Source organism: Boleophthalmus pectinirostris, unplaced genomic scaffold (genome assembly GCF_026225935.1).
Source record: "Boleophthalmus pectinirostris isolate CB_2022bp ecotype Guang Dong unplaced genomic scaffold, ASM2622593v1 HiC_scaffold_6, whole genome shotgun sequence".
Taxonomy (NCBI): Eukaryota; Metazoa; Chordata; class Actinopteri; order Gobiiformes; family Gobiidae; genus Boleophthalmus; species Boleophthalmus pectinirostris.
The window spans coordinates 14,006,366-14,027,499 of NW_026571447.1; the positions used below are offsets into that span (position 1 = coordinate 14,006,366).

The following is a 21,134-nucleotide window of genomic DNA, read 5'->3' on the forward strand; positions in this document are numbered from 1 at the left end:
TGTACCTTACATTATGATTGTTTTTAAGAATTTGTCCCATCTCTTCAAAACTGTCAAAACAACAGAACTTATATATTTATACAGATTTAGAAAACAAAATACATTTATCCAAAACATCCACTCAATTCCTCCTCTGACAAAAAAACAAAACAAAAACAACAAAAAACTACAGCTTGTATTGAGTATTTTTCCCCCTAACACATTGTATGCTAACAGATAATTCTCCTGTTTATCTTAATAATACGGACGACTAACTATCCCCTCTGTTGTGGCTCCCTGGCTCCCCTGTATCTCCTCTGCCGTGTGGGTAAATTGGCAGAGCGTCTCCACCAGAGCTTCAGTTCGTGTGCTTAATGAATAGCTGAGCGAGTTTGCCAGTCTCCGCGCCCAAGATCCACTGACGCGCTGCTCTGAGCCTCCTTGATTTGTCTTGTTACTTCGGGGTTAAACATTTCATTACTCCAGTCTTTTTTCTCACAGCTGACTTCATTACGCTGTTCCTGGGTCCATCGCTTGTTTACCTTTCGCTATAAGGGACACCGGGCGAGTGGAAATCTATTTGAATCATGTGGAGTTTTATCAGAGGTTGATTAAGGAGTGGGGAGACTTGGGGTGAAGAATAAATAGCAGAACGACTGGTGTTTTATGGAAGGTAGCAAGGTTGACTCATATCGGATGTTACGATTTTCATGTTGTTAGTAATAGTAGCTTTTGGTGGTTGCTTTATCCCTTAAACTGCGTACGACAGGTTAGACTACTCTATTCTCTTCTACCAAAACACAGTTAAGATCATTACATTGAAGATATTTGCAAAAAAACCAAAAACAAAACAAAAACACATTCACACTTGCTTGTCCCAATTTCGCTTTTTTTTAGGTTTAAATTTTCCTTCCTGGTTGGAAATCGTGACATCACACCAGGGAATTCCATAACTGCTACCTAGCAAAACTCCACTAAAGTACAGAAAAGTTATTATCTGACAGTTACACATGTAAGAAAAGACATTTACTTTGTTGAAATATTGTTTAAAGAAGTCTATACTTCCTGTAATTTTCAACATATTTTCCAACTTTTCTAGGCAAACTGCTTCTTGATCGATATAAAACTATAATTTATAATTACAACAGGCCTTATACCTTAATTTATGCTCTTTACCTGTTCCATATCCCAATGACCTGTATGTTTGTATGGGGGTCTGATCAAGCGGTAACGGAGGGAAACGGGCAGATTTTTTACATTCAAATAGCTCTTACTCAGAAACTAGAGGGACTATTGAAATAAGTAAAGTATCAGAATGTAGGAAAGAGTTACACTCCAACAGGGTAAAGTTAAACCTGCGATATTCTTTCAAGTTGTTGACAAAAAATTGAAAAACTCATGTCTGTAACGGAGGGAATGAAATATGCAGCACTTTTTGGGCAATAAATACAAACAGTGATAACTAGCGGTTCTCACTTACATATCCTTAACAAACTGGTTTGAATATTTGCTTCATATAGTTTTCTACCATATGGTACAAGATTAGGTTGAAAAACCTCTTACTTTTAGAGTAATGAGATTTTTTATTAAGAAAGGTCATGGTAACGGAGGGAAAATTGTGAAAGCAAGTAGAAGGTGCATGATTTTGCATAATTTGTCAACTTTTTTCTTCCGAATACTTTAATATTACTTCAAAATGAAAGGAAACTGTTTCTATAAAATACGTCAGTTATTCCAAGCTAATTTTTATTATTTTAAATACATTAAAAAAAAAAAAAAAATCATGTACCTTCATCAGCAGTTCAAAGATCGAATAACACAAGATATGATGAAATACATCCATTTATTTACATGATTTACAGGTCTTTGAAATTTGAGAAATAATTTTTGTTCCATGTTATGTTTAAAACGTATGTAACTTTAGAACCAAAAATGGTACAACAAAAAGGTAAACGGTTTCATAAGCTAGAGTACATATGCCATCTGTTGAATACATTTTTATATCAGATGCATTAACTTGAAATTCTGGCCTTGCTGTATACTATACTTTAGTTGTGTTGCTTATTTTTCAGAAGGTCACCTCACTATAAGGTGAAACCTGTTTGAAAACTTGCAACTTGATATGTGTCAGATCAGTGGTGATCCTACACAGAGAGACCCCCTCATGGCTGCTGCCCCGTCTGCCTGTACACAGGACCGCCCCTGTGTCAATTACAGTTTGTTGGTATAACATTTCTGGCAAAATCTTCTACAAGTTTAAAAATTAATTATGACTTTATCATTTTCTGAGAAGTGTATGTCTTTGTGTTTGTGGCTTATGAATACGGATCCAGTGGGATACACCGATCCAGCAGTTCAGATACCGATACTATGACTTTAAGAGTCTGCCGATACCCGATATCAACTAATTCCAGACTAAAAATAAACTTTATTTTTCTAAAAAACAAAAATATTGCATGACAAAATGTGATATGGAGCAGTTATTTATCTCAAGTAACTACAGAACAACTTTGTTTTAAAAGCTTAAACATCATGAGACTTTCTGGATCACCAACGACCAATAAATAACTGTCTTAACACATTAATATATCTGTCCAACCAGGATACCGGCAGAATTGATATTTTGGAGCTGATATGCAATCCAGCAAATTTTCATGAATTGGCACCGATATTCAATACCAGTATTGGTATCAGTACATCCCTGGTCATGAAATCCAGTAAATGTTGTTATAGGGGTTGTGACTAAAAAGGTTATGAGCCACAGCCATATTGCATAATAGTGAAAGTCAGGACATCAGAGCTGCTAATGTCCAAAAAAAAGTACAAATGTTCTAACTTAATAACAGCTGTAGAAGTATTTAATAAAATTGATTATTAAAAGCCCAAATTAATCTACTTCATTCTATTAAGTGCCAGACTCTCAATGCATTCTTAACTCCCCAGAAATGTATTCAAGAAAACCCTTGTCACGTCATTTACAGCATGACTTAGATTCCTAAACCAGACCAGCCATTAAAAAAAAATAAAAATCTCCCCACATCACATCACCAAAACGTCACACCATAGCTTCTCTACAACAATTATGAATACCTCCAAGCAGCTCCAAAAACATCCTGCCAATTATCTCCTTACCGTTACAGCTAGCAGATTAATTGCCTGGCTACTCATCGCGCTAATACAAAGTCGACATCTGGAGTCTGCGCTTGAGCTCACACAATACTGTACGACGCTGAGACTGGAGCAGCTCTTGAACATCACAGACTCTCATCCTACCATCCCTGACAGCTGGCATTTGTTAGACATGTTCCTTCAACTTAGCCTTTTTGTCCCCTCACGCTCCATATACTTGAACGGGACCAGCCACTGCATTTTGGGGGGGAGAAAAAAATGTATGCCGCTATGTTTTTCCATCCTTACCTGCCAGTCTGTGACAACTCCCTGGCACCCACACGTTTCCTTTTTAAACAGCCTCGCAAGGTGACAGCAACCTTTCTTTGTCATGTACGAATGCTTGTTCTTGACAGCTAAATGTCTTCGGAAACAGTGGCGCAGGATGGAAATCAGGGAGCTTGTCAGTGAAAGGAGGGAGGAGAGGGAGTAGGAGCTAGGAGGAATAGTGGAATAGTGGTGCCATGGTATTGTTTGTGACAGGGGAAGTGGGGGAGAGTAAAGTGGTACCTTGTTGCATTAAGGAACCCACTCCGAACCAGAAGCTGTTGAGCAAGGTAAAGTTGTTCTCCACTACATCAGAGCCAGGATTACAGGGGTGGGCATCGTACCACTCGTAAGGGCTGAATCTGAGGAGACAAAACAGGAAATATATGGGTGTTAGCACTGGAAATGAAAATTAAACTGAACGTAGCTGTAAGCATTATAGGACATATCCATGCAAAATGAGTGGGTCACATAAAAAGATTTATTGATACTTGGAAGCTGATGTTGTCAACCTTCTCTGGGAGTGTCATGCTAACTGTAAGGTCTGCTATGTCTGAGGCTTATTAGACTTGAATCTGAGCTTTATTTGAACACAGGCTGGAAGTCAGGTCCACACCTCAGGATGTTTTTGCACCCTTTTTTTCACTGTTATTTCCTGTTATCTTATATGTTAGGCCATCACACGTTGATAGGGAACACTCCCAACTCTGCCCCGTTTGGTCTCAGGGCCCCAGAAAACTACCTAGTGCCTCCGCTCAATTTCATTTCTCTCCAGCGACTAGGTCAGGAATCGGAATAAACTAGACAGTTTGCAAGACTGTGCACCGGCCAGTCAGCGAAGAGCTATGAAGTCATGACATCAAACTCAAGCTCCTGTCTGGGTCCCTTTTGTGGTACAGCACAACAGTAAACAAAGCGGTCGAGATGGATGTAGACGAAGCCATACATTCTGTGTTGGTAATCACTCCCGAAATCGAGGATTTAAAGCTGGAACAAAGAGAATGTTTGGTGAATTTTATCAAGGGGAAGACATTATTACCCTTTTTCCTACGGGATTTGGTGCATTACATACGTCACGACCAAATAGCGGCGATTAGTTCAATAGAAAAAGTACCCGCCTACCGTCGAACGAACTAATCCTAATACTGCAAGGTCAGATGGTTTCTACGACGTGAATGCAGATGAATCAGGCTACCAAAAAACAACCTATTTAGGAAAATCTATTGGGGAAATTATGTAACTGTAAATATTAACTGCCACTGCATAAATGGTCAAATAACCCTAAAATTTTGCATGATGTATCCTGACACATGGGGAAAACTAGCAGAAAAAAAATATTCTGGGGCTTGCTGCCTTTCTACTGTCAAATATCACCCTCAACATACCCCAAAAGACCAAAAAAAAAAAAAAAAAGTCTGTCCACCTGACAAATTGTTACATAATTGTTACAATTGTTACATTTATTACATATATCACTGCCTCAAATGTACATGAAAAACTCTGAGTTTATAAGCTTCAATTTAAGTCTAAGATGTTTTTTCTTTCTAGAGGATAACAGCTCGTATGACAACAGTTCTTCACTGTATCTCAAATTGGCCATATCACAATAAAGAACTGATTTAGATGGAACTACAAAAGGTGAGTTGATGTGTTCTGTTAAACAAGTCTCTCACATATACAATAAAAGTCATAATCACAATCATTGATCACAGACTATTTAACATTGTTTACTGATGTGGACATTGTGTCAACATGACAACATCTAAACAATCCGCCATTAGACATACATGTAGAACACCCCCCACTGTAATGTCACTCCAAATAATCAATTCAACAAATCATCTATTATTATATCATGTCAGTGTCATGTTGCTAATAGCTGTGCTGCAAATAAGCCATTTCAACAGGCTTCCTTGTCAGACGCCCCGGACAGAAATCTGCCAGTCCTCCTCAATTATCTCTCCAATCAACAGCAATCAACAATCACACTTACAAATGGATATTTTGAGTAAGGGTAGGCAATACTGATGAAAATTCTTCAAAACAGCATTCACTGCATAATACATATTTGACAATACGCCTCTAATTTATAGCATAAAACATAGATACATACATACATTACATACAAAAACAGTATTTGTATATGTCTAAGTTGGACTTTTTAAAACAACCAACTCTGTACCATAAATGAAAAAGGATGACATATAAAATGAGAATCGATTAGGATGGGGCAACTGAGGCAAAGACTGGCCACCAGAGATTGTACTGTTTGAGAAATTAGACTTTTTTTTTTTTTTTTTTTTATATTGATAAGACCACTGATGCCTTTTTTAGATCAGGCTTTTGTTCTATCTGTTTTATCATTTCATTTGGTCTCATGGTTTGGCAGTCTCTATAAAACTAAAAATCTGCTTTACCAGATTGTTAAACGGTCCAGTGAAGTAATTGGAGACCCCCAGCTGCTCCATGTCCATTTTAAAACATGTGTCTCACCTATTTCAGCTCCTTCATTCTGGGCAAATGAACACAGTTCAAAGGTGTAAAACTAAACTCTTGAAAACCAGCTTTATTCCAGCAGCTGTTTGTTTGCTAAATAAGCTGTAAACTGCACCAAAATTGTTTATATGTGATAGTCTTTTATGAACATCTGTAACATTTTAATCTTGGACTCTTTTTACCGTTTAGTTGTGTTTTGATCAAGTCTGTGGAGCACTTTCATATTTCCTATGAACTATGACTTTAGGTCTGTATTTATTATTTGTGTGATTTGTGTATTGAAGCAAACACCAGCTGAAAACCTATTCTACCTGAAGGTACAAATAAAGTTACCTGAACCTGCTGAACCTCAAAATATTGATAGTCATAGTCTGTCCAGTGAAAGACAACTTTTTGGAGCTTTGAAATAACCGTGTTATAACATTGTTCCATCATCAAAAACACACCTGAAGTGGTTTTATATGTCATTCATGCATGCTTGAGTAATCTAGTGATCCCTCCCAGGCCTGATTCAAACCCTCCTTATGGCTAGCTGTACAATCCAGTTTAGATCAGCCTACATCACACAGCAATTTTCCATAAATATACAAAAGCACGAAACAAAAAAATACACTTCAACTTCACAAACCTGATGCAATGTGCAGTAGTTTCATTAGGGCAATGCACGCTGACTGTAATGTCGCTCTGAAGGGGGAGTGACTTTGTGCAGAGAGCAAAGGGAGTTGGGAAAACGAATCTGAAACTTGTACACTGATATTGGTGAATACACTGTAGCAAAATGAAAGGCAAGATGGTGATCTATATTATGCAAAATTGACTCTTATGAGCTTTAAGTCACGTTATAATGTTGTTACATCATCAAAAACATACCTGGTCTTGTGTTTTGTTTAATTAACAGATGTTTGAGTAACCTGTTATTATCTGTTCTCTGTAAATGCTCTGTTCCAACTTGTGATGCCACGAAGCAGTAGTTTTCATGTTAACAGCTCCCTTTTACCGTTTGTTCAGTAGAAATTGGCAGTTCCAGGGCTGAAATGATCCAAATGATTTTAGTGGAGTTGTATGGAGTTTAAAAACACAGTGAAGTGCTTCCTGTATTACCACATGACATCACAAGGTGGAACAGAGAGTTTCCTTCCTTCCTTTGAGAGAAAACCACGCCTACATATGCAGGATTTGTGTGTTAAACATGTGTGAATGAAACAAAACATAACTCTAGTTTTAGATGAGGAAACAACATTTTAACATAGATTGGAAAACAGTATAATATGGGCCCTTTAATAATAACAAAATGTCACGTACATTCAAATTGGACTGACTTGACATGCATTCTAAACACACACATCACCTAAACTAATACAGACATTAAAAAAAACAAAACAACTATCACTTTGCCTGCTGTCAGTGTCAGGGTCCTGATTTAAAAGCCCAGATTCACTTTTTAATGTCTGAAAAAGCTGTGCTGCCAGTGAAGGCCCCATCTCCACAGACTCGCACTAAAATGGCCCCTAAACACACTATTAACCGTCAGTGCCAAGAGGGCTCCTACACATCAGCAGATGACTTGGCACCACGACCTGTCATAAAGCAAAACTGCTATGTTTGCATTTACAAAGATTATATTGAATTTTCACTTCTTTGAACTCCGCTTCTCTCTGTGCCACTACCTAAATTACACACACAGCCCTGTCACGTTGGCAATGTTATTTTTAATATGTTTATCGACTATAAGCTAACAAAGTAATGATATCTGAAGTTGGAAATCAGAAATGCTGAAGCAAACAAAAGTGTATTGATTAGTGATTCCAGGGCTGAAGTGATCCAAATGATTCTAATGAAGGTGTATGGGGTTTAAAACCACACTTCATGTATTACCACATAACATTACAAGGTGGAACAGAGTATATTGAGCTGAGGAGAAATTGACAGACTAATAATAAAGGATTACAGTCATCCCTCGCTATATCGCGGTTCACCTTTCGCGGCCTCGCTGTTTCGTGGATTTTTTTAGTGCAATTTTGCATGCTTTTTTTTTTTTACAGTATATGAACTAGGGATGGGCATTCGATGAAATATTCTTAATCGATCGTCGGAAGAATTAACGATCGATTATCGATAAATTATTAACGTTTTTATATTAAAATGATCATCATTATTATTACTATCTGCACTACTAATCTGCATAAATAAATTCAACTTTACGACATATAAACCATAACGACTCTAAAGCCACATCAATCCGTTTGACATTATAATGTGTTTAATTCAGTTTTGCGCAACTCTCACAGAAAAGAAACTTAAAACCGCATCGCTAATTTGCATAAACTAAGCGAAGATAAAACTACAGCTCTTGTGCGCTGATGCGGTTCAACTTCTGTCGGATTAAAAGACATGACTCAGTGGAATACAGGTTAGTGTGACCATATTTGCGTTTGTCAAAACCAGGACACCGTACGGGGGGTGGGAGGTGAGTCCTCATCATCAACATTGCGCGACTCTCACCTGGCAAAGCTTTTTCCCACTGGACACCGAAGCATATATTCCTGCTTTATACACTGTGCCTGAACGCAACGGAAAGCGTGGAATTTCTTGTACAAGTCATCGTTAAATACACATTTGTGCTTCGGTACATTGCAGGCGGACCGACTGTGTTTGCTCGCTCCTTCTGAGTGCAGAGAGCTACATGTACGGACCCTGTTTGGTCACGCTACGCACAGCAACCTACATTCGGTTTGTCGATTAAAATTAACGTAATCGATGAAATTCTTAATGATCAATTATCGATTAATCGATTAATCATGCCCATCCCTAATATGAACGCATATTGTGTTTCTCCCCCTGCGTCCTGATTGGCTAAGGGATTGTAGACCACTGTCAATCATTCTCCTCCGTGCTGTGTCTCCTGTACAGTACAGAATGTGTTCATCTCGCCAAATTTACATAACTGTTCGATCACTAGCAGTGTGATTCTGAAGTGCAGCGCGATCGGGGCAATTGCCGCACTTACCGTGAGGTGTGGAGCTCTGCATGGGTCCTTTCTCCTGTGGTCACCTCTGAGCCTGTCCTGATAGTGAGTCCTGGTTCAGTTCTGGGTTAGTCCTGGTTTAGTCCTGGTTTCCTCCTGTTTTAGTCCTAGTTCAGTCCTTATTTAGTCCTCCTCTTTAGTCCTGGAATCAGTCCTAGGTTAGTCCTGGTTTAGTCTCGGTTCAGTCCGTGACATATGCAGCACAAAACTTGGATATAATCTCGGGTTAACGGCAAGTGTGGTGCTGTACTGCGCGGGTGCAGGCGGGTGCAGGTCTCGAAAAATGGACCCGTGCAGGAGACTGGGCTGTAGGGCTCCAGTACAGAATAAATGAATCTTCGGTTCAGCAGCTATAAGTTTTAAGAATGCAAAAAGGGTTGTAACTGTCCTGTCTGAGAAAAGTATATAAAGTTTGTGGTGAGGGGTTTTACAGCCTTAAAACAAATATAATAAATGTAAAATATAAAGTTGACTACTTTGAGTATTTTACCTATTGCGGGTTATTTTTAGAACATAACCCCGCAATAAACGAGGGATCACTGCACTCAACTTTTATTATTAGTCTGTCAATTTCTCCTGAGCTCACAATACTCCACCTTGTGATGCTGCTGTACATTTCAAGTTAACACTACCTTTTTTTGTTTTTTTTTTCTAACTAAAGTTTGGTAATTCCAGGGCTGAAATTATCACAATTGTTCTAAGTTTTAAAACACAGTAGAGCACTTTTTGTATTACATCACAAGGTGGAACAGAGTGTTTTCTGTTTGAGAGAAGAACTCATCCTAAATATGCGGGATTTGTGTGTTAAACATTTGTGAATGAAACAAAACACAACTCCAGATAAGTTTGTGATGAGGAAATGACATTAAAACAGAGATCAGAAAACAGCGTGATATTGGCCTTTAGCAAAACGCAAAAGTGCTTTATTTGCGTTTACAAAGATTATATTGAATTTTCACTTATTTGAACTCCGCTTCTCTTTGTGCCACTACCTAAATTACACACACAGCCCTGTCACGTCGGCAATGTTATTTTTAATATGTTTATCGACTATAAGCTTTGTGAGTAACCCTGGCGATGCAAAACAAAGTAACGCTATCACAAGTTGGAAAACAGAAACCCTTTAGGAAACAAAAGTGTATTGAAGTACAGAGTTGGCCTCCTGCACTTTTGGATTATTCAATGTTTGAAGCTATTGTTGGCTGTCTAAAATAATCTGTGTGGTGCTGTCACTGGGAATTTAATGTTTTCGGTTGGTATACACTCTCAGGCTTTAATTCGCTTTGCTGTGTAGAAATTATGGGATAACAATGAAAGTCTTTATAACAATGTTTAATCAGATGTAATGTTATCATAAAATGTTACCACCGATGTTTTGGAGGTCAGTCCTTCTGAAATGTATGTGAATTATTGACTGTGACAAAAAAGTCTAGAAGTGTCTGGCACTTTATTATGATGAAAAATGAGGTAGAATAAATATTGTAAGTTATTCGAAAGAGGCCTCCTGGCTCCGGTATCTTAGGTTTGAAGTGATTGTATGTTATAAAAACGACAGATGTGTTTGTGATTGCTTTGAAGAAGATATATTATGTTTTAAGAACATTTTGAAGTGGATATTTTTTACTTTATTACATTTGAGAGAATGTATCTGTACTTTTTACTCCACTACTTTTTTAAACTTGACTGAAAAGTATTTTGTAACTTGAGCAAACAAATCTATACAAATAAAAGCAGCTAAAACAATTTTGCATCTCTTTAACTAAATTCAGCACAAATCTATATCAAAATCAGTAGAATTCAAGCTTTATTAGACCTTTAAATACATTTTTAAATAAGAACTTTAATACTTTTCCTTAAGTAGATATTTTTCATGATACTTTTACTTGAGTATTTTTTCCCCTGGTATCTGTACTTTTACTTAACAAAATTGAGTACTTCTTCCACCAGTGCTCACATCTAATCATAGCCAGCAACCCTTTTTCATTGTTTTTATCATTGAACATGTGTGAATCAATAAAAACACAACTTTGAGTGTGTTAATGATGAGAAAACACTTGATGAGAAAAAATGGTTAAAAGCTCATAAAAGCTGTTTTACATAATAAATCACCTTTAAAATATCTAAGACCAAAAGATTGTTGCTACTCAGGGGCAGGCTGTTAAATGTGCACTGTGTAACTTTTCTGGTAGAGGGCCCACCACATGCTTGTTTCCATGGAGATGTTATTGCTTTTTTTGCAGTGTTCCCAAGTATGGCATTAAACTTAACAATGTCGACTGAGACAAACAGGAGACGCCACCAGCCCAGTTCACAAGCAAGATCTGTGAAGATGCGATCCCACTCACAGTCAGAAGGCATGTTTTTGAAGTATTTTTGAGCACCCATATTACAAGAAGAATAATGTCATATTGTGAAACCCTGTTGACAAAGCAATAGTATCTCCCCTAAACTAAAAAGTTACACTGTGCACCTTTAAAGATTTGGTTGCCATTCTTCACTTACAGTTTTCTAACCCATGATGAACAGAGTCTGTACAGTAGTTAATTACAACCTCTTCACAAACCCTCTTCTTTCTACTTTCATTACATCTGTGTCCAACATTCCGACTGACCCCTTTCTCCGAACAGCCCTCAGCTCTGACTCCTCTCACATCGATGCACTTTTGGAAACACTTCTTCCGCTATCCAAGCTGGCATCCCAAAAAAAAAAAAAAACTGACGGGACAATTTCAGATGATTTTTGCACTTGTGTAAAACCACTCCACGATTTGTTTGCTCGCCCTAAAATGTGCAGAGATAGAGAAGTGCAGCTGTTTGCTCTCAAGATCCTGAACTCCTTTTAGCGGCTGTTTTCTCCCACTTCCTGGAGCACCACTTTGCATGGTAAGCAGCAGGAAATACTGACAATCACAGCAAAAGCATATTCAAGCCATTCATATGCACCAAAAACCTGCGCGAAACTCCTCCATCCAAACAGATTATCGGCATTCACAATTAGCATGAGACTTTTTAGCATGGTTTCTTTTTTTATGTAAATGACGCTCATATTCTATAAATAGCTCACTCGTTCGACACGGCAAATCAGGTGTTCTTTGCTTTTGAATATAATATACATTTTTATAACTGAACAGCAAATATGTTCACTACAAATATTTCTACTACTAGGTCAACTACGTCTATAGTGATGCTCTTTCTACTCATACTTTCACTACTAACACTATAGCAGTGATGGAACATAACAAAGTAAAAGTAGTAAAGCGCTGTACTTCATCAATGTTGCTGATGAGCCATGAAGCAACATTAGAGTGGGAGAAAGAACTACAAGTAAGCGGACGAAGCTTGCAGTTTAAAGAAGATCTATTGTGAGTGTATCTGCTATATGGTTATAATCTATGACAACCGTGGAACAGTATGGTATAATTTTCACATTTTAAATCATAATGTCCATCTTAAAAGACTTCATAAGAAAGAAGTAAGAGGACTTCTGTGTTATAAAACTACAATGCCCAATTGAAACTGACTTCACCGTAAATCGTCATCACAACAAAGCCGTGTTACTGTTGGCACCTCTTATGGATAGCTGCACATCATGCAAGTGAGTAGAGGATTATTATTACCGTATTTTTCAGACTATAAGTTGCACTTTTTTCATGGTTTGGGTGGTTCTGCAACTTATACTCTGGTCTGACTTATATGTTAAAATTTTCACACTGACAGCCGCTCTAGGCTTGTGTGTCAGTATCTGCTACTCCAACTACTCCTGTACCACTGTCACTGTGCATGTCTCCTGCAGAAAGAGCCGCTGTCCTGTCTGGTATCATGTCAGTTGATTGCAACATGAGCTACTTCTGAAAAATTTAAATTTAAACAAACTTATAAAGACAAGTGAGAAGACTGAATACAAACACCCCAAAAAGAAAATCATATTTTGAAGATTACAAGCTAACGATAATCGAGCAGCAGAATGAAAGTTTGCAGTGAGCGAGAAACCTGTGATAACCGGAAGGATGCGCCATATAACTTTTCTGGAAGTCAGTGAATGGATCAACAAAGCCTGGACTTCAGTGACAGGCAAAACCATCCTGTCGGGATTCAGAACGGCTGTAGTAATTTTAACTGGAACTGATGTTGATTCTGACGACAGCTACACAGAAGAGGAAGTGGCGCTCCGTTTACCTCTGGAGGTCGTGGAGTTGCTCAGAAGTGACACCGAGGATGAAGAATTCAATGGATTTTGTGATATGGAGTGAGATGGAGAGTTTGGTAAACTTGTTCTGTTCTGTTGTTTATGCTATAGTTATCTGAAGAACTGTTCATGTGTTATGCTAACAGCCTCTGGTTCTCTATTCTATTGTTATTACTATAACTTGCCTTTCAAAATGAAATGTCAGTTCCTGGTCTCTGATTTTATAAAATAAATTTCCCAGACCATAACTGGTGCGACATATAGTCTGAAAAATACAGTAATATTTGTACCAAAATGACTACGCGACACTGACAAATCCTAGCACGTCATTGATTAAGAAAATAAAATTGAAAAACGAAGTACAAACCAGGGGGCATATGCTGGTGGTGGTTGAAAATAAGCAATTAAAGATCGATCAACCATGCACAAATCACTACATACAACTTCACAATACAACCTTGAGAGGGTAAATGAGAACAAGAAACAATTATCACTAGGTTAAAAGCTCTGAAAAGTCGATTTTGCATAATAGGTCTGCTTTAAGTCACGCATTAGGAAAACCCTATAGAGGTGACATATTGAACAAAATTGTCCCTCCTCTAACCAATAGCAATCTCATGCCGACATAACTGCCCTGATCACTACCCGGCGACTTGCGCAGTAGGCTACAGTGGCTAGCCCACTCCGCTCACAGCCTGCAATGATAGCAGAGTAAATTACTGTGTCTATTGAAAGGACCACATGGAGGCTAATATAATGGCACCAAAGGACAAAGCATGCATCTTACCGGGCAATGACAAACAGGACACAGCTAACGCCAAAGTATGCAAGCAGGATGTAGACCCAGATATCGGGAGTCATGGGGTTGAGGAAGGAGAAGAAGCCGCTGTTGGTGGAGTTGGGTTTGCGGTACAGGATGCTGATGCCCATGTTCAGGAAGGGTTTGGAGAAGTCGATGACCTTCTCGCGCATGTAGGTGATGGTGAGGGGGGCTACGGCCAAGTCTGCTCTCTGTGAAAGACAAAAAAGACAAAGAAGAAATTGTGTTAATACCATACTTTAAAGGGCTCATATTACATTTTTTTAAAAATCATTGTTATAATATTTCATCATCAAAAACACACCTGGAGTTGTTTTTTTGTTTTGTTTTTTTTGAGTCATGAGTTCATCTCTCAGACTGGAAACACTCCACCTTGTTTTAAAACTCCATACACCTTCATTAGAATCATTTGGGTGATTTCAACACAGGACTTGCCAGTCTCTACTGTATAAAAGGTAAAAGTTGTAGCTATTAACTTGAAAACTACCACTACATGACCTCACAAGGTGTAATAGAACATTTTGATCTTTGGAGATGTAGACAAGATAACTCAAACATGTGTGAATGAAACAAAACACACTCGTATTGGTTCACGGGTTATCAAAAGTATGGAAAAAACAGATACTAATCAATACAAAAACTTATATAAAAACTAGATACTCATTTGAGCAGGTATCGATAGTAAAAAAAAGTCACCAAGATGACTATTATACGCCCATGGACCACTATGCAACCTACTTGGACGACTGAGGGATTACACAGAGATAAGACCACATGGTAATATAAAAGAAAGCACTGGTGTGGCCATACCAGCTTGTCAAAGCCTGATCCTGTCAGATCTCAGAAGATAAGCAAGCTGGGCCTGGGTAGTACTTGAACGGGAGACCACTAGGAATTCCAGGTGCCACAGTGGGACGCCAGTGGCAAAAAACTGTTGTTGTGTCCTTAGGCAAGACACTTCACCCACATTGCCTAGTATGAAAGTGGTGTGTGTGTGTGTGTGTGTGAGTGATGTTGGTGGACGGAGGGGCCGATGGCGCAGATTGGCAGCCTCGCTTCCGTCAGTCTGCCCCAGGGCAGCTGTGGCTACAGTAGTAGCTTACCACCACTGAGTGTGGAGTGACTGAATAATGAACTGTAAAGTGCTTTGGGTATCTTGAAAGGTGCTATATAAATGCAATCAATCACTATGATTCAACGTTGAAAATCACATTCTACTGTACTGAAATGTGTGTTTATTATCACTGGAATCGATAAAGAGTATCATTCATGTCTATTCCTGAGTTTCAAAAGCAAGTTTCAGTATCGTGACAATGCTTTTAGATATGTAATCAAAATGACACATTTATATTATGCTACATTTCTTTTGACAAATATTTTAGACAGTTGGTTCCTGATAAAAATATGTCTTGCAAAAGTTGCAGAATACTGAGACTGAATTAAGTGTACCTACACATAGATACATATAAGAGTTATAAAATGTGAAAACCAAGGCTAAAAAAAGAAAATATTGTTTAATGTAGAGAAATAAAATAGAACAGGTAAAAATATACATTGGTCTATGCTTTGTATAGACCCATTCAATACCAGGTCTATGAAATAACCTTGCCCCCATTGTAACAGTTCATGCTCCCTCTGTATCTATTACTGTTCTCTTTCTCCACTCCACAGACAGGCTGATATATTGCAGTAACTTTCTGTAAAAAATTATAGTGTCCCAATGGAAAATTCATTTCTGTCAATCCGACATTGTGTATTGGTAAAAAGTAGACACCTTTTTCCCACATCAGGAGAAATCAAATGTGCTCCCATCCAAAAATCCATTATCTAGTATCTCTGGAATGACTTACAATGTCTAGAATAAGATGGCCCGGAATATTGCTATGGGAATAAGACAGATTACTTGAAGGTTGTTATTATTTTACATTATATGCGTATGAGCGTGTATTCAGAAGGTTAGCAGTTATATTGAGATACTTGTTTCACAATAGCTTGGATTCCTATCTTCTCCAACTATGCATGAAGCAGTCTGTAGGCTATTCCACATGTCCAGAGGTTGAGAGGGTAAAGGCCCATAACAAGGAGGCACTCGTATATTAGGTTTAAAGGGCCTATATTTCTTTATTTTATGATCTTATAATGTTGTTTCCTCATCACAAACATGCCTGGAGTTATGTTTTGTTTCATTGACATGTTTAACACACAAACACTGCATTTTTAGGCTTCTTAGAGTTCTTCTCTCAAACAGAAAACGCTCTGTTCCACCTTGTAATGTCTGTGATTTTAAACTCCATACACCTTCACTAGAATCATTAGTAAAAGGTAGCTGTTAACATGAAAACTACCACTACATGACATCACAAGGTGGAACAGGGGATGTGCACAGACTAATAAGAAAGCATTACTACATGTGTGAATGAAACAAAACACTACTCCAGTTATGTTTTTGATGAAGTAACAGCATTATAACATGGCTCAAAGCTCACAAGAGATAAGTGTGTGTAATATAGGACTTTTAACAAGATGGTAATACCAGGTACCACTGAATACATAACAACATCTTTTTCAACAGCACTGGATTGAAAAAGTCTGCCCGTAGCTTACATTTGGCTTCACCGCTGTTTTACCACACAGTTTCTTTTTCCACTCCTGTGATACCTCCCACACAAGAGTAAACACAAGTCAGACCAAACCTTTCCTCCTCACCTCGTAGATTAGACTCTCCCGTGGTCAGGACGGCAGTGGCTAAATGGACTACGGGACTCTGTAGAGACACAAGACGACGCAAGGGTGTATATCCTGTAGAGCGGCTGCTGTCTTCTTAAACTATTTAGATTTCCGCCCATACCACACCGCTCCACCTCCGCTGTGTGCTGCCAAACACAGCTTTGAACCAGAGCTGCCAGTCGGGCGGAAGATCAAGCAGCATGCGGTTAGCCCAAACGTTAGCTAATATACATGCAGCCAGTGCGTGTTCGGCTGGCGGAGAAAGCGCACATGAAACTGGGCACGGGCGAGATGGAGCTGATAGTGCCCCGCTGAGTGCCACATGGCTCAGTGTTATCTCACTTTGCAGATGGAGGGGCCCGGTGCTGTTGTCCCCGCAGACGCTGCACCTGACGACAGCCGCCAGATTTCATTAAGCTACAATAACCTCGGCGTGTTTGAGATCGGTGCAGTGTTTAGGGATTTGGAACAGAGCGCGATAGGGTTTTGTAAAGGTTTTGTGTGGCATTGTTTTAGAACATGCAGAGTTTTACAGTGTAGGGTTCAAAACAGGTAGCCTGTACCAGACACTCAAAACAGCAAAGTCACAATTTGTGCATAGAATAGCAATATATTGTTATCCATGATGTAACTAACCTATGGTGGATATCAAGTAAGAACCCATGATCAAATTTACATAAGCACATAGGGACAAAAAATGAATAAGAAGATAACACACTTAAATTTTGTCCCATGATGTGTAAATTACCATGGTGCAACACTAAAGAGTAAAAATATGCAGTCAAACATCATGATTAAAACCATAAATAATATTCTTAATGAAACCGTTTAACAAGAATATTTGTATTTACTTATTTATTTGATAGGGACAGTGCATATTAATGAACATCTGTAATTACCAGTGTTGCCATAGTTACTTTGAAATAGTAATTTGACTACTGACTACTGATTACTTCTTTAAAAAGTAAGTTAGTTAAGTTACTGAGAACTTGCTTTTAAAAGTAAATTAGTTAGATTACAAGTTACTTTATTAGTTACTTTCAGCAGTGGCTGATCCCCCACCCCCTTCTTGAAGGCAGACAACACTTTGTTGCCAGCACAGAGTGTACAACGAACCTTTATTCTGCCATCCTTAGCTGAAATAAAATCAAAATAAAATTTGTATTTCCAGCTGCAAAAGCAGCTGCACTTCTCTCACACCATTGTTTACATCTGACTCGTGGCAGAGTGGAGATGACGGAACATTATAGGAAACGTGTAACGATTTATATAATTGTTGGGGTCACATAACCTACGTCGGTAAAAATAAAAATAAATAAATAACCTACGCCGCCCTGAAACGCAAAAATAGTAACGCACAGTGTATTAGATAAGTAACTTTAATCTGACTACTGGTTTGGAAATGGCACTGCGTTAGTCTACTCGTTACGGAAAAAAGTAGTCTGACTACAGTAATGCTTTACTAAGTAAGGCGTTAGTGGCATCACTGGTAATTACAGTGTTACTATGCCAGATTATAGCAAAAATACTAAGTTTCATGTGTTGTCCCTAGGCAGGTAAAAATATTAGAATGTATGGAATCAAATCAGAAAGAATGGACTACAAATAATGATGTAAAACATACAACTCTACGAGCAAATTGCATAATACTATAAGTGTTTAAGACTAATCTTAATGTACAGTGCAGCATATGGACAAAACCCTGCACAATACAATGTTACACTATTACACATAATGACTACAGCTGGATGAAGGAGAAACAGGGCCAGCAGTGTTTATTGTACTGATGTTCACATCGTGTGGATGAATCAGTCTGTTACTGAAGCTAATAATGTAAACATGGTCAACAGATTTAAAACTGCCCCTGAACGTGAGACAGTCAAAGAAGGAATGCCATCAAAGCCAGTCTTTAAATCCCAAACAGCCACATCAAAATAAGAACACACATAGGACGCTGAAAATCCTCCATTCTTTACTTTACTGAGACACTCTTTGTCAAACGCATTGGCAGTCGCTCCTGTGTTGAACTGCAATGCCACACTTTATTCATACCTTGCCTTGCTTTTCCTGTGTCGTCTTCAAACCACGCCAAGTTGCAGTACAGCAGCTTCTACTTATTCTGAGCAGGTGTTATAGTATTCTTTTGATACACTGTAAAATATGCTGTGGTTCCTAATTGCATAAACACATCGGCACAGACACGCAATTTTAAGATTTAAGCCGACAGAATCTGAACACCTCTGACTGGGAGGTTGCATGGAGTCGACCCCTCACTGAGAGGCGAATGAAGGAATCCACAGCGTGACATTTGGTGCCAATGGTAATGTAAAATATAAGCCAGTAATGTAGGCTCATTTCACAGTCATCAAAGGGCTAATGATTAGACATGGGGAATCTAATCGAGCCTTCACTGCTCTGTTTGCCCGGGATACAGAATACACCCTTCTACAGTACTTTACTAAAATGTGGGTCTGGAAAGTGGTGCTATCTCTATGAGTTCAAATGGGCTGGATTGACAGATGGATTAGCCCAGGGGTCCCCAACCACTGGTCCAGGGCCCAAAACTGGACCATGGGCCATCTGGTATTGGGCTCCAGAGAAAAATAGTATACAGTATATGCTCAGTGTATGCTCTCCCCCCTCACATTAAGACCGACCCTTCAGTCAGTTCTTTTAAGTCTTGTTTAAAAGCACACTTTTACTCACTGGCTTTTAACAAGGCATGACAATTGTGTGGTGCTCTGATTCTTTTGTTGATATTATTTGCTAATTTTAGTTTTTTTTTTTTTTTTATTGACTTGCTTATTTATTTATTTTATGCTTTACTTTATTTAATGTGTTATTTTATATTGTACAGCACTTTGGAGACTTTGCGTTGGTACAATGTGTTATACAAATAAAGTTAGATTGGATTGGAGTATATCTTTATAAAAAGAAGAAAAACTCCTTTTAGTCTACCACCATACTTACTGAAAATATATAAGCAAATGAACCTAAACAGGAAAAGTAATTATTAAGACCATTTTAAGAGTTATAAGCATTTTGTGATGTTATTACTGGCTTTACCCCCCTCCACTGGTTCCTGAAAAAAAATTATGTTTAATGTTTATTAACAATCCTTAGGAGAAAAAAAGGTTGGGGAATTCTGGATTAGCCAATCAGGTACGCACATGCTCTGTCTTTATCACAGCAAGGGTGAAAAAAGGGGAAAAAAAATATCACAGGAGACTGAAAAACATAATGCATTTCTGTGGAATCAATGGTCGAAGCACTACTGTTGTGAGAGAGGTTTGATTTTGTTCAAAATTATAGATGACCAATGAGCTTTTCACAGACATCATTAAAATAAACACATCTGATTGGATGGTGCTTTATGAATTTATTTAGCTATTTTGTGTATAAATAAATTCCTGTTCCTATATGGGACTTAGCTCCAAATTCGCCCCTATAACTACTAGAAATGCAGGCTTCATTGGTGACGTCACCCCCTTAGTCCACTTCTTTACCCCGTCTCTCCTCTTGACCCAGAAATGTAGGACACTCCAGGAGGCACACAGACACAGAGTGAGGCTCTGGTGGAGGGCTTGGAGCTATGGGTCAGCCTCCTCAGCACCAGGTCATCCTGCTCACTCACATCACCGTCAACCTCACAGATGTCCAGTCACGGTGACCCCTGCTGGTCTGGAGGCACAGAGCAGGATAAATGCATGTTTAGGGCAGCCATTGATTTGCACTGAAGACAACGTAAGTGATGTGTCTTGTCCAAAGACACAACAATACTATGCCACTGGTTGGAACAGGGTTTGAATCTCATAGACTTAGGCTGGTGGATGAGCACCCTATCCACTGTGTACTAACCAGGCTCAACCCAAGTAATTATACTGTAGAGCACAGGTGTCAAACATAAGGCCCGGGGGCCAGATCCGGTCCTCCAAGACCTTTAATCTGGCCCTCAGCTGACTTTCTACTAAAATATTGTAATTATATTTTCAATTAAAATATTGTTAATTTTCTGTGGTGTTTATCACAGCAGCGTCTCCAGCGTCTCTGTACGTGGCCCCTCCCACCAGAGCAGCACAAATGAAGACTTGTCTCTTTCCAAACGCTCTTAAAGGACGATCGTTTTGACTGTTGACCGTGACACCCTCATCAGAAAAATGTCAAAAATGAGAAAAGTGGAGCCGAGTGCAGAATTTTCCAAGAAAAATTGACTTATTCCTGTTTTCATACAAGTTCATGTTAAAACGTTGTGTTGAAATTGTTTTTTTCTTAAAGTTTCAGGTTGTTCATAATATTATATTTTGTAAAAGAAAGAGTTCATCAATTAAAAAAGATTTCTGTAATAGATTTGTGTTTCTCTGCACAAATATTTAAACTTATTGTTATTTTTGGGGTTTATATGACATGAGTTTTCTGATCCGGCCCCTTTGAGATCAAAGTAGGTTGGATACGGCCCCCGGACCAAAA

The 21,134-nt window shown here is 38.5% G+C and overlaps 1 protein-coding gene and 1 pseudogene across 1 annotated transcript in view; one reads left to right on the plus strand and one right to left on the minus strand.

Annotated features, from left to right (window-relative positions):
* The window catches only part of grik3 (glutamate ionotropic receptor kainate type subunit 3), a 191,820-nt gene that overhangs the window by 17,091 nt on the left and 153,595 nt on the right, over positions 1-21,134 (minus strand). Inside the window, exons 11-12 of the mRNA XM_055163536.1 lie at positions 13,908-14,131; positions 3,658-3,776 (exon numbers count right to left, since the gene is read on the minus strand). Of these exons, the coding sequence (XP_055019511.1) occupies positions 3,658-3,776; positions 13,908-14,131 (343 nt within the window). The remainder of the gene's footprint in view (positions 1-3,657; positions 3,777-13,907; positions 14,132-21,134) is intronic.
* LOC129411934 (5S ribosomal RNA) lies at positions 14,737-14,853 on the plus strand (annotated as a pseudogene).